Source organism: Melitaea cinxia, chromosome 8 (genome assembly GCF_905220565.1).
Source record: "Melitaea cinxia chromosome 8, ilMelCinx1.1, whole genome shotgun sequence".
In the NCBI taxonomy this organism is placed as follows: Eukaryota; Metazoa; Arthropoda; class Insecta; order Lepidoptera; family Nymphalidae; genus Melitaea; species Melitaea cinxia.
Window position 1 is genome coordinate 2,574,749 of NC_059401.1, and position 25,341 is coordinate 2,600,089.

Here is a 25,341-nt window from a genome sequence, read left to right on the forward strand (position 1 = left end):
GGGGGGTGTTCGTGTGCCAGTTCTGTCTCAACCACCACAAGTGTGCAGTGGGCGCCGCGCGGCACCGCGCCAAGTGCGTGTGGAGACACCCGCCCGGGGACGAGGTACGTGTGGGGGTGTTCGTGTGCCAGTTCTGTCTCAACCACCACAAGTGTGCAGTGGGCGCCGCGCGGCACCGCGCCAAGTGCGTGTGGAGACACCCGCCCGGGGACGAGGTACGTGGGGGAGTGTTCGTGTGCCAGTTCTGTCTCAACCACCACAAGTGTGCAGTGGGCGCCGCGCGGCACCGCGCCAAGTGCGTGTGGAGACACCCGCCCGGGGACGAGGTACGTGTGGGGGTGTTCGTGTGCCAGTTCTGTCTCAACCACCACAAGTGTGCAGTGGGCGCCGCGCGGCACCGCGCCAAGTGCGTGTGGAGACACCCGCCCGGGGACGAGGTACGTGGGGAGGGCGTGTGGGGGTGTTCGTGTGCCAGTTCTGACTCAACCACCACAACATAATTCTTTGCAGTCATGTAACTGAAACAGACCTTTGTTAGAAATTGCTAACTTTTATTCTACTTAATTGCAAATAATTTATTAAATACAGCACATAATATTGTGATTTAACTTTTATTCTATACTGTAAAATTTGCCATTAATTCAAAAGAAGATTAAATCCGAATAACAAAAAAATCACTTGTGGTTGTTCATTTATACAATACAAAGATTTGCAGTAGTTATGTTTGAAAGGACATGATTATTAATTGGAAAAACTTTGCAGGTGTACAGAAAAGACAACCTTAGCGTATGGCAAGTAGATGGCCGTAAACACAAACAGTACTGCCAGCAATTGTGCCTCTTGGCGAAGTTCTTCTTGGACCACAAGACTTTATACTACGACGTGGAGCCCTTTCTGTTCTATGTAATGACATGTGCTGATGAGGAGGGCTGCCACATTGTCGGCTACTTCAGTAAGGTCAGTACCTGTGACTTCATAAATTAGTTTAACATATGCCAGCAGGTCTGTGTAGACTTAAAATCGCTGTTTTAGCGATAAGGTCGCCTCTTGTACCTGATGCAAATATGTTAGTTAACTTAGTTTTAAATGTAATTATATATTTTTTTAATTATATATTGGCGGGAAAATTTGCAAATAAATAAGGTTTTTTTCTTTCATGGAGAAAGAGGTCTATGTTACTGTGGGGTGTTACAGTCTGCAAGTTTTAAGACATCAATTAAGCTACATGGGAATGTTATGTAAGTCTCGTGAGTGTCGTAAAAGGCGACTAAGGGATAAAACAGTTCCACTATCACGTTGGAACATAAAAAGCTAACCGATGGCGGGATCATCATCATTATCATTTCAGCCTATTGCAGTCCACTACTGGACATAGGCCTCCACAAGTTCGTGCCAAAAATTCGTGAACTCATGTGTATTGCCCATGGCGGGATAACCATCCAACTGCTGGCTTTGAAATACACAGGCCGAAGATGGGCAACAGCGTCTTCGGTGCGACAAAGCCAGCTCTGCGGTCACCAACCCGCCTGCCCAGCGTGGTGACTATGGGCAACACACATGAGTTCGCGCCATTTTCGTCGTGAACTTGTGGAGGCCTATGTCCAGCTGTGGACTGCGATAGGGTGAAGTGATGTTGTGTGATAGGATCATCGCGGTGAGGGTGGTCCGGGGGTACCGTACGGTATCGTGGGCTGCAGCTACTGCCTTAGCCGGCGACCGTCCGTGGGAGCTCGTGGCGGCGGTCCTTGCCGAGACCTACTCGTACGTCTCGGGTAGGAGGGCTCTCGGTGAGAACCCCACGTTGGACGGGATCCTACGGGTGCGCCGGATGGGGCAAGAAGCGCTAATGCGGACGTAGGGGGAGGACCTGGCGGAGCACACCCTCGAGGTGTGCCCGAGATGGGCGGCGCTGCGTCGCGATCTGACGACAATCCCCGGAGAGGACTTGTTACTGCCGAGCGTCATCACCGCGATGTTCGGCGGTGACGAGTCCTGGAAGGCGACGGTATCCTTCTGCGAGACAGTAAAGTCCCAGAAGGAGAATACGAGCGGGTGAGAGAGGCGTTCGCCAACGAGGCCTCCCTCCACAAGCGGATGCGTAGGAGGCGCTACTTAATGAGTCTTCAGTAACGCCCCTGTGCCCGTGTCGGGCCGGGATGGGAACCCGGTCTTGCTAGACACGGCACGGCGTCGTCGGAATTGTTCAGAGGTGAGCCAGACAGTCCCCATGGAGAAGTATGACCTTTTCGCCGAGGCCAGCCTGTCGCTGGAGGGATCCTGTTGCTTACAGATCCGGTAATCTCCAATTAAAGCGGCTGAAGGTTCCCGCAGAGGTTTGGTCGGTATTGCACCCCCAAGTGCTAAAGCCGACATACGGTCTAGGAATAATGTGCCCCAAGGTCTCTTCCACAGAACATGATAACGTTAAAACTATTCACAGAGTAGCAGAGAATCTGCTAAACGGTGACTAGGTCTCATTAAAAAATATAGGTCTTTTCCTAAGTGTCTCTTTTCTACAGATATCAGCCGCTTTCAGTTTTTTTTATTTTATTTTATATAATATGCTAAAGATATAAATATTACATTTCAAAAGAATTTCGTTTTTTATCGTTAATGGATGTATTTGCTATTTTATACAAAATTTCACAAATATAGCATATAAAAAAGTTGATAATCAAAGAGTATCTTTTGTTTTTAGTTGACGCAAAGAAGTAATTACTCTATTTTACGCTAGATGGCGCTCATAGTAGTTTGTTTTCAGTTTTTTTTTTTTAAATCTATAAACATCTATACAAATTAGTAGTCGCCCAGAGGTCGAAATTCGATGATAATTAAAAATTTAAATTAAAGAAAACCATAAATAATGAAAATTAAGAACTTCTTTAAAAATTTTCAATTTGACTACAGACTTTGACAATCAACAAAAAAGTATGATATGCGTATGTGTGTCAAATACATTGTAGTGTATGTAATGTTTTTTTTAACCGACTTCCAAAAAAGGAGGAGGTTCTCAATTCGACTGTATTTTTTTTTAATGTATGTTACATCAGAACTTTTGACCGTGTGGACCGATTTCCATAATTTTTTTTTTTCGTCGACCTACGTTGTATTATACCGCATAACTTTCTACTGGATGTACCGATTTTGATAATTCTTTTTTTTGTTGGAAAGGGGATATCCCTAGTTTAATACTATGATAAGGAAACCGGGATCTGATGATGTGATCCCAGAGAAATCGAGGGAAACTCTCGAAAATCCGCAATAACTTTTTACTGGGTGTACCGATTTTGATAATTTTTAATTTAATCGAAAGCTGATGTTTATCATGTGGTCACCATAGATATAGTAAAAAAAAGTAGATAATGCGCGGCCTTTGTTGTTAGTGAAGCCACAAAACTCGGCTCCTTCAAGTAAATACACGCGCTCACGCACACATATGCATCAAACTACGCTCATTTTCGTTAGTATGTCACGGGGCCTCGTACAGTAATTTTGCCTTCAAAATGCCGTTCTTATGTAATTAAATGGTGCAAAAACAATACCAAAGTGAATAAAAAGTCTGAAGAAATATCGTTTCACACGTAAGTACATATAAAACTTTAAATTTATTGTTATTCCAAAATAATATTGAGGTTATTCGGAACTTATAATTTCAATGTCACGAAATGACGTACCACGGGAGTGTTGCCAGTAGTTCTTTTTTTCAATACCCCAAAATGTGGGTAAGTAAATTGTACGCAATCAGAAAAATAATTAAGTAAAAAGTAGACATAGTTATTGTTTTTTTTTCTCGTGTTATTTTATGTTACATAAATTGAAAATAAAAAAAATCAAAATATATTTATGAATTATTAACTCGTTTGTTTTATGTTTTAACTTTTTACAATTTTTGAGTAAACTAGGTACCCATATTTTACTATCAAATTTCATGGTTTTAAGTTTCCAACGAATATGTTAATAATAGGTGAATGGGTAGCGGCTGTAAGACTGAGAAAATGACCACGATTATGCTGGCCATGCGCATAAAGTCAATTTAATACGATTAGTGATTGAAAAATATTTGAACATAAGACTACATCATATTAGTAAAATGCAAACAATGACGATGACTCTGAGTTCTAAGCGACCAAAATTTAAAAAACTTATACAACATAAAGGATTCTAGGTTTAAGAAAAATAGTTAAAAAAAATCGACTGCAAACTAAAAAGAGATAAACAGAGGGGATAGGAAGTGTCCATTCATACGATTATCTTACGAATATATTTTTTTATTATTCTACCGATTTTTTGTTTTATTTTTAGTAAATTTATTTAAAACTATAAACAGGTTTTTATTTTCACATACCCATTTTACCTATATTAAATTAATTGTTTAATAAAAATTTTAGGGACTTTTTTTAAAAGGTGTCAACACTTCACTTACTCACACATCTTTAAAAAAGTGGCTTCACTTTTCTGTTCTAGGTGCGTTATCTACCTTTTTTTACTTGATCTATGGTGGTCACATATAAATTTTATCGAGATCTGATAACTACTTTTTGAGAAATCTTTGATAACGCGTAGTTGCTTGACTATTTTTTCGTCGATCAACGTTGTATTACTTGTCGATGTAATTGAAATCGGTTTTTTTTTCGTTTGCGAGCAAACACAATTATTTATTGATTTAATATATTTTTGTTCATAATTAAAAAAAATATTAGCATTCTGCTCTCCTTCTCTATAACACTGCTGGACATAGGCCTACACACACACAACACATGTGTGTTGGCCATAGTCACCACGCTGGGCAGGCGGGTTGGTGACCGCAGAGCTGGCTTTGTCGCACCGAAGACGCTGCTGCCCGTCTTCGGCCTGTGTATTTCAAAGCCAGCAGTTAGATTATTGTGTTTATTGTTGATTTTTGTCGATAAAATAAAACCAAACGAATAATTTTCTAATCACTTCATTATGGATATATTGATGAATAATTGTGCACTGCAGTAGTAACCGCATAATGACTTGTACAATAGGATTGTCGGGCTACGTAGTATGCTTAGTACTGTATCTTCAGCTACCCACATACCAAGTTCCACCGCAACCAATTAAAGCTAGATTTCTATATAAATAAAGTTTACTTTTGATTTTAAAATTTCCAAACCGACATCTTCGAAGTTAAGTGTTTCGCAAGTAAAACGAGTCGGTTTTATGAAATAGGACTGTTAGTTTTTAGTACTTAGTAGATTAGTTACTTTGTAACCGACTTTCAAAACAAGGAGGAGGTTCTCAATTTGATTTTTTTTTTACTTTTTAAATAAGCAAAGTGGTTCGCAATTTGTCTTTTTTTAAAATGTATGTTAGTCATCTCAGATCTTTTGAATGAATGGACCAATTTCGACCTTTTTTTTATTATTAAAAAGTGGTGCGTATCATGTGGTCCCATTTAGATTTTATTGAGATCTGTCAACTTCTGTTTGAGTTATCTCAAATAATGCGTTTTTAATTGACTATTTTTAAGTTGTCCTGTGTTGTATTATACTTTTTATTGGGTACTCCGATTTTGATGGTTATTTTTTCACTCGGAAGCTTTTACTGGATATGGCGTCCCATTTAAATTTAATCGAGAACCTTCGAGTAGTTTTTGAGTTATTTATAATAATGCGAACTTGAGTATTTCGTTCGTCGACCTGCGTTGTACTACTACCGTACTGTCGTACCGATTTTGATGATTCTTTTTTTACTCGAAAGCTGTTATTGGCACTTAAATTTAACGTGAATTTTTTGTCATCCCGTCCATAGCATTATTATGCGTATTTCGTTATTCATTATTTATTCGACAACCTATGTTGTATTACTTAATGTCAATTGAAGTCGGCATTTTTCGTTTGCGAACACGCATAAATTACACTATATCGAACCCGTAAATGACCTTGGAACATAAAGCAGGGATACTGTCAACTACATTAATTTGCCAGTTCAACGTTATAAATAAATATAAATTATAAATAAATATAACATACACACACGGTCGTCTGTTCCTATGGTAAGAAACTTAATGCTAGTGTTACAGGTAACACTGTTATAATTATGAATATTTTTTTTTGGTAAATATATATAGAAATAATACATATATAAATACAAATAATACATATATAAATACAAATATTATATTATACCCAGACTCAGGCGGGAATCGAACCCACAACCCGCGGTACAGAAAGCAGGGCCACTATAAACTGCACCAACGGGCTAATCGTATATGATTATATTTGTAATATGTACACGAAATATTTCTGGTTCGATGTTGTTTTAAATTCTACGATACGCTTACAACATATTAATCGAAAATACGTTCTCATTAAAGTTTTTACCACGTTTATAAACATATTTGTACGTTAGTGTACTACCATTGAGCCGCGTCAGCTGTGGGGTCGACGACCGGACACGCCCCCTCGGGGGTGGGTCTAGGTTTTTTCGATGTTTTATTGTGTGCCTAGACGACGTCTGATTTATATTCGTTTGATATTAATAGTTTTAAGGTGTCTCTTGTTAAATTATAACTTGTTTGGAGGTGTTCATGTGAATTAAGGGTTCTAAGATTTGTGTAATTGAACATTCGTAATGATGAAAATAGTTTTAATCTGATTAGTAATGTGATTGTAAAAAAAAATAATAGATAAAGCTTATTACTCGGTGCAGGATTACATAGTTGATAAAGATGTGTGGACTAAGTGACGCTGTATTTTATGCAACATGTTTCTAATTTTGTTCTAAAACACAGTTTATATATTATTTTCAAAAGAGTAACTGCGGAGTTTCTTGCCGATTCTTCTCTGCAGAATCTACATTCCGAATCGGTGGCAGCTTCACTTTTACAAAAATAATAATTTATTTTTTAATTTACATTTGTAAAATGACGATTCGAAAGTGCTCTTGGAGCCTATTTGAATAAAGCTATTTTTGATTTTGATTTTGATTTTGAATATTTTAAAAATTATAATACGATACTTTCGTATAAAAAAAATTTAGATACTAAAGATACAAATAATTAAATAATTTTAATACTTTTAATAAAACTGATTAAATAAAAAAAATGCAAACATTTGGTTATTATTCTACGAAACGTTAAGTTAAAAATAAAAAAAATAATAAACAGTTATTTTATTGTTCGCTTCAGCCTTTAATATCCCGCTGCTGGGCATAGGCCTGTTTCTCAGTGTAAGAGAAGAATCAGAGCTTAATCCACCACGCTGCTTCTATGCGGGTTGGCAGATATATTCTTTATTATGAGTAACGATCGCTATCAGGTGTACGTAATAACAATCGGGACCGACGGCTTAACGTGCTCTCCGAGGCACGGTGGGGAGACCCACAAGGACTGCACAAACACCCAGACCACGGCAAACATCTGTATGGCCAGTACAAATGTTTGTCATGTGCGGGGATCGAACCCGCAACCGCTAGCGCAACAGCCACAAACCAGTGCTGTAACAATTGCGCCAACACGTCGTCATTTATTGTTAACTTAAGTAATTTATTGTTAACATAAGTTAATTCTAAACAAATAATTATTTCAATCAATTAATATTATTAACAATCAATTATTTCACTAACTTTTATTTTTAATCCGTAAGAACGCAAATAAAGCCACGAACATCTACGTATTAAGTACGCAAACAATTAATAACAAAAAAAATCTCACCAAATCCATCTCAAACAATCCTGAATTAATAAGGACATTCGAGTCATTATGAATGCAAATCCCCGAATAGGTAGTTACGTAGAATATTGACGCTGTCTGCCGGCGGGCGAGACATACGTATAACTGACCTAGGGTACCGAAAATAAACAATCGATAAGGGCGGCTCGGCCGCGACGCGTTTGAATTCTGCTAACGTAATTGTTCCTAGCGCGACTTGTGGTTTTTAACGCCTATTTAAAAAAAGCTAAAAGCCTTTAGCGCTTATAAATAATATGTACTACAGGGGAAAGGCTTTCTCTCCTAAAAAGGAAAAGAGATGATAATTTATTGTACACAAAAAAACAGCTTATGTATTATTTTCAAAAGAGTAACTGCGGTGTTTCTTGCTGCATCTTCTCTGCAGAATCTACATTCCGAATCGGCGGTAGCTTCACTTTTAAAATTATTACAATCACATAATAATTTTAATTTGGAAAGTGACGATTCCAAAGTGCTTTTGAAACCTATTTGAATAGAGTTATTTTTGCACTAGACTATCTATTGCAAAGTATTATAAGAATTGAAACCATCCATGCCTGTTGCGAATACATCGGGATGTACAGAAATGTATTGTAGGAAACTAATTACACGGTCGCCGAGTTGATCTCGATCGGTTCTGCTCGTGAACGGCGATACGTAGATACGGGGTTCGGGTTGTATTAATAAGGCTTTATGTGAATGTTGAATTTATTGAACGGATACGGGAACAAGGGTTGTTGTTGCAGTTGATTTTTATTAATCTGTTTTTTTACATACAATTGTACGGTAAATATGAATAATATAATCAATTAATCATCGCTGATATTACCCATTACATAATAAATAATAAATCCGTAGACATTTAACATTTTCAAAAACAATATTTATTTATTTTATTTTTTTGTAAATTTTGACGATTTATAAATTTCTCATGCTCTATTTTTTAGATCTTTTGTAAAGGTAATAAAAACATAGCACTTATATATATACACGAAAAACATGCTTACAAATTGAAAATCAAATTTAAATCAGCAAAAAAAAAGAACTTTATTGAACATCAAATAGAAAAACACACTTATCACAAAGTTAGTCAATTTAAATATAGAATCGTTACAAAGTCCTATTAAAAATAGAAAAACAAATGACCGGAAGTAAAACGAAAATAAAAAAAGTGTTCAGAGGCTATACGCATACTCATACATAGTTCTCTCATGCGTCTGATGTTAAAGTTCGAAACGGCCCGCTTTTATTGAGCTTGTACTAGCGAAACGAGATTTTATTTTGAGATCCTCTTATGCTGTTTTAAAACAAAATCGTTTAATTTTTTTTTTTAGTATCTACGTTTATTTTATATTAATTTGTTTTAAAAGTGAAGTTATTTGTAGTACTGTATATTGTAAGAAGCGGAAATGTTAAATCGTTATTTTTGTACAATATTGTTAGTTAAATATTGTATTAGTTAATAAAAATCATCATCATCATCATCATTATTACTTCAGCTTATCGCAGTCCACTGCTGGACATGTGCGTTCCTGACCATATATATAATTTTTACATATATGGTCAGGAACGCACTTTTGTTGCAGGCATCTAAAGGCTATGATGATCTCTTCTCATCAATGATATAGTACGCTTTTGGGGGGGGGGGGGGGGGCAGCTCTTCGCACCATATTGATTTAAAAAATGATTTAAAATTTTAATATTTTTAATATAAAATATATTTTATAGTAATAAAAATACCTCACATTTAATGGCACCAGTAGAAGAATAATTCTGTGTCAAGGTTTAAAAATAACACATTACACAAACAGAAAGGCCAAGACCATAATATGTATCACTTTAGCCTAAATACAGTCCAATTTAGGACATAGGCCTCCACAAATTCGCGCCAAAATTGTGAAAGTGAACGTGAACGCATGTGTTTTGCCCATAGTCACCACGCTGGGCAGGCGGATTGGTGACCGCAGTACTGGCTTTGTCGCACCGAAGACGCTGCTGCCCGTCTTCGGCCTGTGTATTTCAAAGCCAGCAGTTGAATGGTTATCACGCCATCGGTCAGCCAAGTCCCAAGGTGTTAGTGGAACTTTGTTATCCCTTAGTCGCCTCTTACGACACCCATGAGAAGAGAGGGTGGCTATATTCTTTACTGCCGGAACCACACAGCGATAATAAATATATATTTATTTTAACTTGAATTTAAATACCTTATAACATTTAACATTCGTTTTACGCCCATTAACACGCCAAGCTAGTACGAGCTACGGACGACGTAGCACTACGGCGTGGTTATTCTGACAGCTCGTAGACGCGCTACGCCGTAGTGTACTATGGAATGCTGAAAAGAAAAAGTGTAAAGTCGCCAAGTTAATGACGTCTTAAGGTTTTTCTTTCTATGGATGAACTTTTATAGTCATTTATGTCATGGCTTACGGTATTGTTTTTTTATTAAATAGTTTTATAACTTTGTTTGTATTGGTATTTCTAATTAATTTAGTAATTTCATTAACAACAGAACGGTAAATTTAACGTAAGCGTTTTTTTCTTTGATTTATAAAGTTAATGTATGTTATAATATGCTATATATTATGATACTTTATTAAAATCAATGTGATATTTATTATTTCTGTTTTGGTTTTGGTGTATAACAATGTGTATTGTTATGTTATGTTATAATTGACATTTTTATTTTGTGAAACCTTTTGGAAACTTATTTACTGTTGTTACTTTCTGTTAAAAAACTTTATCTAATCGCTTCACTTCAGTCTGTAATATCCCACTTCTGGGCATATGCCTCTTTCCCCTTAATCCGCCACGCTACTCTTATGCCGGTTGGTGTATATACATATTTTTAAACATCCATGGGCTCTTAAGTGCCCATGCCTTTTTTATTTACATTTTTACTGTCAAAAATTTAAGGCGTATTATTTTCAACACTGCATGCTTCAAATTATGAACTAAAGCTTATTGTCTCTAATTGGTGGATACATTCCCTACTATGATTTACGGTCGCATCGATCAGGTACATGATATAAACTGGGACCGGCTTAACGTGCTCTCCGACGCACGATGAGGAGAGTCACAAGAACTGCAAAAACACCCAGACCACGGCAAAAATCTGTATGGCCAATACAAATGTTTGTCATGTGCGGGGATCGAACCCACAACCGCCAGCGCAACAGTCACAAACCACTGCTGTGATCGTTGCGCCAACACGTCGTTATCTAATATCACACAGATATTTCACAAAAGAATTATTAGGGATTTAGTAAATACTTTTTTACCTACTATATTTCCAGACAACTCTCAAACCCTACATACATACATAAGCTTACATAAAGATTGCAGACATCTACAATTCAGCATACCTCGCGACTTATAACACAATTAAGTTTAAAAGACGCGACAATAACACTCAAAGTTTATCACCCCGCATTAAACGTGATTTCGGCGATAATTGTACATCGGCCACTCAGACAGTTGGGAATCAATAGTAAGGAGCATACTATGATGAGTGTCTCGAATGGAATCCGTATATAAAACGAGACGTGGAGGCAGCTGAGGTCGACGCTCCCGTATCCGAACCGAACCAAACTAAACCCTAACTGAACTGAACCGTAGCCGAACCGAACCGTAACCGGAAATAATGATTCTCAAATACGTATTTGTTACCCTATTAAACGACTGGTAAAAACTTGTGCGGTAATTATATTGACGGTAAAAATATGTTTGGTATTTTTTTTTTCTCGTTTCCGTAATGAAACAAATAATATATTCCTAGTGTTATTGATGTTTTAAATTGGGATTAAATATTGATTATTATTAAAAGACGCCGCGTTGGCGCAAAGGTTACAGTCATGGATTGTACCTGTTGCCGGTTCGATGATACAAATGTTTGTCATGTTCGATCCCCGCACATGACAAACATTTGTATTGGCCATACAGGTTTTTCCGTGGTCTGGGTATTTGTGCAGTCCCTGTGGGTCTACCCACCGTGCCTCGGAGAGCACGTTAAGCCGTCGGTCCCGGTTGTTATCATGTACACCCGATAGCGATCGTTACTCATAGTAGGGAATATATCCGCCAACCCGCATTGAAGCAGCGTGGTGGATTAAGCTCTGATCCTTCTCCTACATAGGGAAAGAGGCCTATGCCCAGTAGTGGGATATTACAGGCTGAAGCGTATTATTAAAAGTGGTTATCGATCGATTCGATTTAGCCTGTAATATCCCACTGCTGGGTATAGGTCCTTTTCTCCATATAGAAGAAGGAATCGAGCTTAATCAAACACGCCGCTCCATTGCGGATTGGCGGATATGTTATTATGAGTAACAATTCCTATCAGGTATTTAAGATAACAGCCGGGACCGACGGCTAACGTGCTCTCCGAGGAACTAAGTTGACAAATACAAATATCCAATACGAGCGGGAATTGAATCCCTAAACCGTCGGTGTTTTAGGTGGCTACACGCACCACTACACCAGAACGGTTGTTGTAAGAGTAAGAGTAAGTATTCTATAATATGAAACTAGTGGACTATCGAATCTATTATTATTTTTTATCGAATCTATATTATCTATCGAAATAAAATATAGCCTATCGTCCAAGTTGGACAAAACTGCACACGGTGTGCAAATTTGATTAAAATCGACTAAGTAGTTTAGGAGTTCATTGCGGATAAACAATGTGACGTGTAATTTATATATATATTAAGATACGAAATTTGTAAATTCTGTGATAATTTTATATCAAAATTTTTTTGTTTCTCTTTATTTGGGTAAACAAATAGTATTAAAATATTTGTGAAATAATCAGTATATAAACAAAAAGTACGTATCGTAGCACCAACACCGTTTACCATTGATTAAATTTAAGATTAAATTTAAGATTAAATTTAAGATTAAATTTAAGATTAAATTTAAAAATTATTAAATAATTGTGTTTGCTAGCAAACGAAAAAACTGACTTCAGTTACATTGACAAGTAATACAACATAAGTAGACGAAAAAAAAATAACAAAAGCACCAGTCACCATTTTCAAATGTTCCCCTCGATTTCTCTAAGATGCCATCATCAGATCCTGGGTTCCTTATCATGGTACTACCCTAGGCATATCTCCTTTCCAACAAAAATAAAAGAATCACTAAAATCGGTTCATAAACGACGAAGTTATCCGCGAACATACATACCGTGTGAATATATATTTATATATACACGGTATGTCGTATTGAGTACCCTCCTATTTTTTTGAAGTCGGTTAGTAAAAAATACATAAAACTTGATACGTTTAGTTTGGTTTTATATTTCATAACTAATTATATAAACATTATGTATTGTAGTAACCTTATTTATTGTTTTATAGTTTTAGATTTAAATAGGAAAAAACGAGTGTGCTTTAGACCACACGACTGAAGTAAAACTTCTTTATCAATAGGCCTGCACTGTGTCTTAGATATACGAAACATAACTGGCTATGAGAGAAAGAGAGAAAGAAAATGCGTGCTCGCATCTCTCTCTTTTGCTCTGGTCACCTCGCCCGATCACACTAATCGTAACGCTCTCGTCCACGCATTCACAAACTTACTCCCCAAGTCAAGCGTGCGTAAAGAAGTTCTACTTCGAAAATACGACTTATAATTCAAATAAGTAGCTAAAAAATAAAATGTCTTCTAGCAGCTTTATGCTATACCCTTACAGTCGCTTTGAAAAAGTCGAAATATGAAACGCACCTAATCCTAAAACGAGACGTAATAAAAAAACGTACATTAATATAACAAAGGCGAATTTCCCGCTACCGTCCGTAAACACAGACAGACACATCGAACGATTATTTCGCACAAGTTGTACAGAACGTAGACGTCGGGGGGGTCGGCGGGTCGTTCAACCTGGGGGTCGCTTCCCGAATCTTTGACAATCTCTGACCCGACGGAACTTTAAACGTAACGAAGGTATTTTGAATTTGGATAGTTTCTTTTTTGTTTTAGTTAGTTACATATATTAAGGGGTAGTGAAAGCTATATTATATTGGACTTATGTGTAGAATATTTGTGTAATAAAAATATGTAGCCATACCAGTTCGTTGTTATCAACAACACAAGGATCAAGTTGCTTACCTTAGAAACAGATGACTGTATGTTAAATACAATTATTACTTATTTACAGTTATGTGACGGTATGTACTGTATATAGTTTTAGTATATTATTTATTAATATTTTATACTAATTTATTTTGCCTCAGTACACCCATTAAATTATTTTTCATACTTTCCACCCAAAGGCTATCTGAATTTTTTTTATATATTTTGTTGTTTTATAATTTGTTTGTTTTATATATTTATATTTATTTAATATAATTTGTTAGCTTCTTAAAGAATGATCGTCAATTTTATCCAAGAAGATATAAGTGTACGAGGGTAATAATATTTTGTATGTGTTCATTTGTTCCGTTTTCGATGAAACATACCAATTCATTATTTATGACATCAAATTGCTGTCTTTTAATGTGATCGAAGCAAAAAATAGAAATAACTGATAACCATTTTTGGGGGTAACATTTTTGACACAAGTATCAGAGCCTTAAAGGTTTACCCGGCTAATGTCCGACTCCGCGGGAATGTCGGGATAAAAAATAACCTATTTGTTATTCTGGTTCTCCAGAGATAGCTGCACGTAACAAGTTTTATTGCAGTCGTTTAACAGTTTTTGCTTGGAAGAGTAAACATCCATCCATCCATCCATCCTTACAAAGTTTTGCATTGATAAAATTGTATACTAAGGTAAATTGTACAATTATGTTTTATTATCTATTACACTGCAGATATTTAATAGTATAGCGAAAATTGTTTCAGTAATTACACGCCTCCGAAGAAGGCTGTGCTTTATTCTCTCAAAATGAAACATACGGGAAGTGCTTACTCTTAAACCTCTATATTTTTACAAAAATGCATTAATATGCTTTAAAATACACACTTTTTACACATAAAGCTATAAATTGAATATGATTTGAAGTATTTTATGAATACTAATTATATTAAAAATAATCGATTAAAAAAATATTATGTTGGTCGTCGACGTTTTGGATATACAGATGATAGCAAAATAACGCGAGAACCGCTTAACGAAATAAGCTGCTTTTTTATTATGTCAGAAATCTATTAACTAAAAAGCCAATTGAAGGCTGAAAATTTCTTCGATTTTTTACAAGAATTATTTTTAAGTTTCTATCATAATGAAATAGATTCAGAGCCATCTGTGATTATCTGCAAGAACGAAACCAATTACCAATCGTGTGTGCCGCTTCCTGACAGGCCCGAGGGTCTGCCTGGGTACGGGCCTCGAGGTTACCCTCTTTACCCGGGCTTTGTATCGTAGATCATTAGATCCTAAATAAACCACTAGATGGCGCTGTTAGCTATAAGCTGCAAACAATAATTTTAAAGGATTGCGTGGAGGAGTGCAGTTTTGGATTCTCTAATTTTTTTTTTAAATTTTATCTATCACAACCAAACAAAGAAAATAATTTTCCACATTTAAAAAACTAGAGACAATAGGGACCGACAGTTTAATGGATGGTATGTTTTTAAGTAAAATAATACATCTTTAATCCTTTGTTCGTTGGAATACCTTTCCCCTTGTTTTCTTGTTTGAATATACCTCTGTACTAGGATCGTAGACGGAACTTAATTCGAATATTGTTTATAGGGAAATAAAAAAAATGCTCATTTATTTCTATCTTACAAACAAATTTACTATATTAAAACCGCCATCTTCAACGTTTATACATAGGCTAAATATATACTACGAAATTTAGTTTTTTTTTGGTTTTACGGAAAAAAGCACTGTCTCACAAGTATCTGCTTCTATTACGTACTACTGTGAGCTGACTAAACCTACAAGTTTTATTATAATTTAGTAAAGTAACATTTTTCTATAAAACCTTCTCAATGTCATTACAACTTTAATTTATCTTACATTAATAATATCTAATAAAAACAAAATCGACTATGCAATTGAGATGAATGACAATTCCATTTATAAATCCGAACACGGCACAGACCAATAAAAAGTTAAAAAAACACATAAGCAATTTCACAATCCTAATAAAAAGTTAAAAACCGCATAAGCAATTTTACAATTCTAAATCCCTATCATTATAACGAGTTATACGTCGAAGGATCCCCTCAAAAAGACATTTCAGACGTCCCACATATAATATAAGGGTACTCTCACCCCAGTGACAATTTACGGATGTAAACACGTTTCCCAGACGTCTAGACGGCGTTGCTGTAACGCAATAAATCGAGACGTCTGTACCGAGTCTTCATTAGAGCCGTGGGCCGCGGGGCGATGCGAGATTGGAAAGTTCTTTGCAGTTTTTGAATTCCTTCGATCGTGGGGTTTTTATGGGGTGTTTGTCGTGTGTGCGGATAATGCGTTTTTTTATGTATCGTTTTTTTTTTTTTTAATATTGCATATTAAGTCTTTGTTCTGGTGTTTGATTTATAAAAGATTTTATCAAATAGTGTCGGTTTTTTAGGTATATCTTTTTATTGATATAATTTGTAAGTCACTGAAAAAAGAAACAAATTTTGTAATTTAATTAAAGTCACAGTTACCTGGCTGACTTCGCTATTTAGAAATTAGACCGCAAACAGTTGGGACTCACTCGTATGCATCAACATATTGTATTTATCCTTTGATTAGCAACAGCAAGTACCTACACTTACTTAGTTTTAGTTTTCATAATACTTAATATAAATTAATAAATATATATTTTTTAAATAGCTTAATTTATTTAAGCGAGTTTTCTTTCCAATCCTCCAATGACTAGTTAGTACTGTTTAAGATTTGTATACCTTTCAAACCCAACTAGAGATTAATTAAATCCTACGCACTATCAAGTTCAAGTCGCCTACGCAAACCTACCTATCACGCAGTGGGTACAAAGCCGTCGGTCCTTAGGTATTTTAATTTATGTACATTCCATAAAACATTATGTTTCTGTGTTATATAAATAATAAATCACATGACGTGAAAACGTCTTAAAATTATATTGCAAAACATTTTTAATATAGATGTATAATAAATATCGTTGTACATAATCTAGTTCTTGTTAAGACAGGCAGCAGCGTCTTCGGTGCGACAAAGCCAGCCCTGCGGTCACCAACCCGCCTGCCCAGCGTGGTGACTATGGGCAAAACACATGAGTTCATGCCATTTTTAGCGCGAACTTGTGGAGGCCTATGTCCAGCAGTGGACTGCGATAGGCTGAAATGATAAATTGTGTTTTAGACGTTTTTAAGTTTTAGCAGAATGTTTAGTATTTGATAGTATAAACTACGTGCAGTGGTTATCTAGGGGACTAAACGTTGAATTTTGGGCTATCGCCTATGGGTAGGATATTCTTAAAAATTTCTGGACATTTTTATTTATTTTTCATGAAAATCCTTACAATAATTTTTCTTATTTAATCAATTTTCATCTCAGATTTTAATCGTCAACTGGTTGAATTTTTAAAATACCGAAGATTTTTTTTAAATTCAAAGCTCTCCTCAAGAGTTCTGGCTACCTTTCTTAGCATAAGAACAACACTGCTTGACAGTAGAATTTTTTAGCTGTGTTCTTATGTAAGGCTTAGGATACTTTCCCAACTACAGCTTATAGCTTTAGAACAAGATATTTCCTGCTGTGTCAACCTCAAATATGACGTCTGGATAATTTTTAACTTTGTCAAAATTATATCGCCTTCAAAATACTATGCGTACGTACGAAAAGCACGAAACAAGTTATTGCCAAATAATTTTCGTCGTTTTTCGCATCAGAAAGAGGCGTTGGTGAATCACTTCCGCGACCGATGCAGACGGGTGCAATGAACTTCGAAACTCACGCATCTATAGATTGTTTACGTAGGTCTGCAGCAAATCTGTCTTTACTTAATACGCAAATTCGAAAAAAAAAATCTTCATTATATTAATCAAATAAAATGAGCTGAAATATGTATTGCTAGGTAAATGCTTCTTCTAATAAATGGGAGAGAAATTTAAACTTATTACGTTATGCTGCTACGCTACTGATTCGTAGACGTTGCCATTACAAAAAGAGAAGGCAGTAACCATTTATGAAGTAATTACGGTTACACTGTTATCAATAACCTCATTTGCTTTCTAAGATAACTGTACATTAGATTTTCTTTGTCTCTTACTATAGTCGAGAGGCGACAAGAACCCCATCAAGAAATAAATATTTTGGATAATATAAATATCCTCACACTACAATAGTCAAACTCGCGACAATCTACGTTAACGAAACTTCGTCTACCAAAACAGTCTTCTAAGTAAATATTGAAGATGGTTTGAAGATTTCGTGTTGTTATTACTGATTCTCTTTCAAACTCGTTATTATTTATATTGTAATAGCTAATAATGAATCATATTAAAGATCTTTGGATGTAATTCACGAATCCATTCCATTTTGACACACACTTATTACGTATTTTATTATCATAACTTTAATCAATTTAATTTCGGTTATATTTAAGAAGTTTTAAATTAAAAATCAAATTAAATTAAATTAATAGTATCATCAATGCTTTAAATAATATTGTCACCATTTTTTATTTAATTTGTCTTAAAATAAAATTGAAATTAAAAATAAACTAACTTATTGAAGCTCTGTTTCTCTGTTTCTCTTCTGTTTTTCTTCTTCTTTAGGCTTGATGAATTTCAAAAATTTACTTTTGATTACAAATTTTAAAAGACATAGTGAGGGTATTCGTATATCAACTTAACTGTATTTTAATACCACATGAGTTCACGCCTTTTTTTGACGCGAGCTTGGGGAGGATGTCCAGTGTGTGTTAATTTCAGCTTTTTGGCAGGTATTTCTACTCGCTAACGTTATATTTAATACTTAACTAGTTGAGCCTCCTGCTGATAAAAACGTATCGACAACTTACGTGTGAAATGTATCCACACTATTGAAGCAGGCCCTTACCATACTTAATTCTACATTACAATCATCTAACAAAACTTTCGACATATTGGAGTTATGTAATGAGTGTTTAATTTCTTATTGTACAATAATAACCTAAATATTTGTACTTTTTTTTGTACCAGGAAAAGAACTCATTCCTCAACTACAACGTTTCCTGTATCCTGACTCTGCCACCGTACCAGAGACAAGGCTACGGGCGACTCCTCATAGATTTCAGTAAGTACTAACTACTACTTCTACTAAAGGTATAATTAAACTTTGTTCCAACTTTAATTTGTAAATCAAAATCATTAAATTGTTTTTTTTTTTTTTTTTTTTTTTAATATATAATAATCATATATAAAAGTTATCCCACGTACTATGGTTAGTCAAAAGTATGTGTACAAATTCGAAACGTTGTTACCTCTGTACCGATTCTCCTCTCTTTCGGGTCTTCATTTTACGCGACGTTGGCGAAATCGTCTCACCGTCTTGATAATAGTGAAAGTCATTCATACTTAATAATGAATAAACTATATAAATAAAAAAGTATGTTGCTAAGTGTATAATTCGAGAACGACTAGACTAATTCAGATATTAGTTTTTTTTTTTTTAATTCTAATAATAATTTGTAGAATATTGTAACTATTATTTTTCACTCTACGCGTTTAACAGTTCGCAAGATAGGACTTTAGAGTCGACTAGTAATAATAATAAATACGAAATGACGTCAACTTAATAACCGTCAACAAAAACAATCAACGATATTCGTAGGGCAGGTGAACGTAGAACGGTCAACGTAGGGTTTGTTTAGTATGGGGTCTGAGGGAGCGTCGGGGCCGTCGACCCGACCTGGATCGATGCGTGCAGTATAGATCGGTCTGCAGTCTAGACATCCCCCGCCTACCCCACGGAACTTTCTAGATGCGCGGAATTTTGATGGCCGCGTTAATTTGTTACGTTCAACTTTTTAACTTATCGTTTGTTATTGGTTGTTTGCTTGTCTTTTTGTTGTTTTTTTTTTTTTGGATCGGTCGGGTGGTTAAGGATTTATTGGGTTAATCGTTAGATGTAACTGTTTGTTTAATGGTTGTAAAATGAAGTCGTTTTTGGGGATCTGTTTTAAAATACGTTAAAATTTAATTGAAGGATTCGAAATGTATACGGTGTTATGTTTTAAGATTAATAGTATGTATGTTGTAAGACTACATGCAATAAAATGTTGCCTAAATAATAAGTATAAAATTTAAAAATGTTTAAAAGTTTCAAATTGCATTTAGAATAAGTATAAATATGTAAAAGTAATTGATATATTTAAATGTTAACTTTATTGATAATGAAATACAGAAGTGTTTTCTTCTACAGGATATTCTGCAATAGAATATAATTATATTTCAGTTGTTTTAAAGATTATTTTTTGTTAAAGTGAAGCTATTTAGATTTCTTCGAGTAACCTTTAATTTAATTGGTTGGAAACGATTAAAACTTTTTCACGTATTAAAGGAATGAAGTTCAGGGAACTTGGACATTTCTGTACTCGTTAATACTTACTATAAAATAATAGTAATGAAATTATATTCTAGTAAGATAAAGATTTGACAAAGATATCCCTTGTGACTACAATAGAATTACAAAGTGAAGTATTCTTGATCCAAAACTGTCGTAACATTCCTGAAAACATTGTTTAGTAAACAATCATTCTAATAATATCTAATGAAAAAAAATAAACCCAAACAAAGTTGTACTACATCGTATTATTTCACGTGCGTGATGGAATACAATAAACACGACCTACATCAATATATTTTTTGTTAACAAGGCTATCTCCTCACGAAAGTCGAGGGAAAAGTTGGTTCGCCAGAAACGCCATTGTCGGACTTGGGTCTGATTTCGTACCGGTCGTATTGGAAGGAGGCTCTATTGAAGAGGTTGTGCTCGGCCCCCGGTCCCACGCTGTGTATACGAGATTTGAGCAAGGATTTGGCTATCGCGTCGTCTGATATAGTATCGACGTTGCAAGAGAGAGGCTTGATGAAGTACTGGAAAGGAAAGCATATCGTGCTCAAGAAACAGGTGGGTTTCGTTTTGATTTACTTCTCATGTAGCTATTGTGGATATTTCTAATGCTAGTTTTAGTTTTATTTCAATTACTTTTGTCAAAATCTGATAATAGGTTAAGAGGACAAGGATATCTTGAGATAAGAGAAATAAATGGAGTGGTTACATTAGAAATAGGTGATTAAGTTTATATTATAGGTGAGGTTATAGGATATATTATAGGTGATTAAGTTTGTATTACTTATTTTTAAATGTAAAAATAAAATGAAGACTTTTCATAAGTATTTTGAATCTTTGATAAACGTTATGTAAGTCATGCGTTAGTTAAAAATACAGTTTTAATTACTTTATCAAAATCTATTGTTTGAACAAATCTCCTTTACTGCCAAAAGTTATCAGACATCAGATATCCAGAGAGGGGGTATCAGTAATTAAAGGAGTTTTTTATGACCTTTAGCATTGGGACTAATGTTACTGATTTTATTGAAAGTTACAAATCGAACTGACAGAATCAACTTTCTGAACAATTCAACGCAGCGCTGACCGTCGTTTTGTACGATAATGGACAAATATTGTGAATTGTGATCTACCCTCAGATGCAAATAACCTTCAAAGATATTATTTGTTCGAAATTAGTTTTTAGTTATACAAAGTGTTTTTTTATTATTATTTTAGTACGTTGTAGAGTATTCGATTATTGGATGCTCATTTCTAGCTTGTTGTAATGTAAATAACGATAAGTGTAAGGTTGTGTAAAGCGAAAGTCGATACTACGCAATACGCACAGCTATCAATGGAATATGAGCGCTTTTGACAATATTACGACGACGCGTTGGCGCAAAGGTCACAGCACCGGTTTGTGGTCGTTGCGCTGCTGGTTGCGGGTTCGACCCCCGCACATGACAAACATTTGTATTGACCATAAAGATGTTTGCCGCGGTCTGTGCAGCCCTTGTGAGTCTCCCCACCGTGTCTCGGAGAGCACGATAAGCCGTCGGTCCCAGTTGATATTATGTACCTGATCGATGCGATCGTAATTCATAGTAGGGAATATATCCACCAACCCGCATTGGAGCAGCGTGGTGGATTAAGCTCTGATCCTTCTCCTACATGGGGAAAGAGGCCTATGTCTAGCAGTGGGATTACAGGCTGAAGTGTAACAATATTATTGTGATAGCGCTCTTAAAAATAGACTTCTGTTGTAATGGCCAACCACTTGACACGCTTTTATGTTGCATTTTAAGTGTGAATGTGATGTGCAAGAGGTGGTATAGTTTTCGACTACGTTCTTCCTATCCACCTGTGTCGTTTAGACTGTGTAGTCCCCTACTGTGAGTGCGTGTGCGCATGTGTAGGAAGTGCTGGAGGAGGCGACGCGGCGAGCGGGCCGTGCGCGCTGCGTGGACCCCGCGTGCCTGCGCTGGTGGACCAGCGGCGCCCGCTGACGCCGCCTGCGCCGCCCGCCCGCCGCGCCCTAGCGCACGCGCCGCGCCCGCGCCGCAGGTGACCACTGCCCCACCACTACTCCTCCCACTACTCCCACTACTCCCACTACTCCCACTACTCCTCCCACTACTCCTCACACTACTCCTCCCACTACTCCTCACACTCCTCCTCCCACTACTACTCACACGACTCCTCCCACGACTCCTCCCACTACTCCTCTCACTACTCCTCCCACTACTCCTCCCACTACTCCTCCCACTACTCCTCTCACTACTCCTCTCACTACTTCTCCCACTACTCCTTCCGCTACTCCCACTACTCACTACTCCTACTACTCCCACTACTCCTCCCACTACTCATCACATTACTCCCCCCACTACTCCTCCCACTACTCCTCCCACCACTCCTCCCACCACTCCTCCCACCACTCCTCCCACCACTCCTCCCACCACTCCTCCCACTACTCCCCCCACTACTCCCCCCACTACTCCCACTACTCCTCCCACTACTCCTCCCACTACTCATCACACTAATCCTCCCACTACTCCTCCCACTACTCCTCCCACTACTCCTCCCACTACTCCTCCCACTACTCCTCCCACTACTCCTCCCACGACTCCTCACACTAATCCTCCCACTGCTCCTCACACTGCTCCTCACACTACTCACACTACTCCTCACACTACTCACACTACTCCTCACACTACTCACACTACTCCTCACACTAATCCTCACACTGCTCCTCACACTACTCACACTACTCCTTACACTACTCCTCACACTCGTCGCGCCGCGTGGACCGTCTTATTAATTTACTGCAGGAAAAATATTCCAATTTCAGAAAACCATGACTCAAACTGGATCCAACGTAAAGTTTCTGAAACTTAATTTCTTTACTTAGCACACATATCTTTTGGAAAATACCTTCGTATTTGTTACACTATAACCGGATCCTTGAATTTAATTGTAATATTAGTACATTTTTCCTTATAAATTTACTATCTCACAGATGACGCCTGGTTCTTCTGGATGGCGTTTAGCGACATGGGCGACGTATTCTGGACCGACTACTGGAAAATATAAACATGCAGGTGTTGAAAACATTTCGTGCGAATTTATAACTAAAATGTTTAGAAAGTGGTACTTTTATGTGAGTAATGATATTGCATTTCTTTTTCTTTGAAGTGTTCTAGTGGAAGACAGTGTTTTTATTGAGATTGAATCGAATTGTAACACAAACAGGTGTTGAAAACATTTGGTGTCTTATAAAATAAACTGATTGGAAACTTTGAATGAAATGAAATTTGTTGGAACTATTGTGTAGTGGTCCTAATAAGTCATCTGGCATGAGGGCGCATCATATCGAACTATTACGTAATTTTAGTGTTAATTTAGTAGTATTAAGAAAATACATCAGGGACTTTAATATGTACAGTTAGAACATTAGTTCTTATTGATCAATTGAAAATATGCTTTTTTTAGTCGTGTATCGTGTGTCGGTATGGGGAATTTTAAAATAGTGCGACATATAGAAACTTGTTTCATAATTCCGTAAATCGTAAACAATTTGCAGTCAATTTTGGTCAAACGTGATCTGTTTTTTAAAATAAATAAAAATGGGTCACTTCGTTGATAGCACAAATTAAAAAATGATTATGGAATTTATAGTTCTGTCCCAAATAAAAGATATAAGAAGATTAGATTAAAATATGAAATAATTAATTAAAAATACTTCTAGATAATTAATAAATATCTGCTAAATATTAATTTTACAAAGGATTACAATGGATTTTAGATAAAAGTATATAGTTAGATACATTTTTGTATATAAGAAATTTTTAAGGCTCTCATTTAGCGTAACTTAAGAACTTAGGAATTTATTTATACACGAGCAAAATTATTAAATAAACTGTAAATATTAAATGGAAAAAAGTAAATTTTTAGGAAAACTATTAAAGATAGGTAATGTTATTACATTACATACCATATTAATATAATTATATTATATACATTTGTGTACCTAATGAGAATATTGGGATTTACTAAGAACAGTTTTTAAATGTAGTTTTAAATACTTATTGTTGAGTGTTTTTTCTTCAAAATAAATTACGTACGACTTTGTTATTGTTTTCAATGTAAGACAATATCTTTACTTCTTTTCACGCCCATGGTAGAATGTGTTTAAAAATTTACTGTACAAGGCTTAATATTGTGACTAGCACTCAATATTGTGATTACTATTTGAAATTTTTGCGAACTTGAGACGAAATGAGAGTGAAATATTGTGTTATTGATTTGTGTTTTATAAATTTCTTGTGATATATTACAAAAACATCGCCGGATTTTTTAGGTATTTTTCCCTTTCAAAAAAATTAAAATTATACATATTTTTGATATGTTTTAGTTCATATTGATGTATATAATTATATGAAATTATAATAGTTTAATATTTAATCATTTGTAAATATATTAAGTCGACGTTACTTATTCTGATGATCACGTTTGTTTAATGTTATTTTTATTTCAGGTCAATTTTATATATTTTTTTTAATTTAACAGTTTCTATATCATCAGTGTGATCATCAGCATTGAGATGAATTTTTATCTTATATCATTAAACAAGAAAAAAAAACTTTTTGTAAATAATATTATATAGTAAGTATTGAATATTATAATGTTTAAAGTAACTTATATTTCGAAATCAGCAAAATACGTTCACGTTTTTGTAATTTTTTTTTTTCGTCATATTATAAAAAATTAATGCATTTTATATTTTTGTGATACTACTTTAATACAGATTAGTATTTTTTTTTTTTAAATTAACAATTGTAGTAAAAGTACTATGTTACCTTTTTTTATATGGAGTGGCGTAGTCCTGGACTGAATCTCCATAATAAAAAAAAAAATACGTAAATTTGTATCAAAATATAGAAAAGAATCGATAGTATGTATGTAATGTATTTTGTATAAAAATGAAATAAATCGTACTAATTTATCATTTCTAATTGAATTATAAAAATATATCTTGTGCTTTATAATTATTTAAAAAAAAAAAAAAACTTAAAATACTTTTGACATTACCACTTATTTTTATCAATGAAAAATGAATTGTAAATTTCTAAACGTTTATTTATATTTTATTTACATAAGCATTGTACAAATTTAGATTAAG

General features: G+C 35.4%; 1 protein-coding gene across 1 annotated transcript in view; it reads left to right on the forward strand.

Annotated features, from left to right (window-relative positions):
• The window catches only part of LOC123655782 (histone acetyltransferase KAT7), a 35,095-nt gene extending 12,927 nt beyond the window's left edge, over positions 1-22,168 (forward strand). Inside the window, exons 8-11 of the mRNA XM_045591536.1 lie at positions 763-957; positions 18,809-18,902; positions 20,485-20,738; positions 22,079-22,168. Coding sequence (XP_045447492.1) covers positions 763-957; positions 18,809-18,902; positions 20,485-20,738; positions 22,079-22,168 — 633 coding nt within the window. The remainder of the gene's footprint in view (positions 1-762; positions 958-18,808; positions 18,903-20,484; positions 20,739-22,078) is intronic.
• Positions 22,169-25,341: the final 3,173 nt, after the last annotated feature.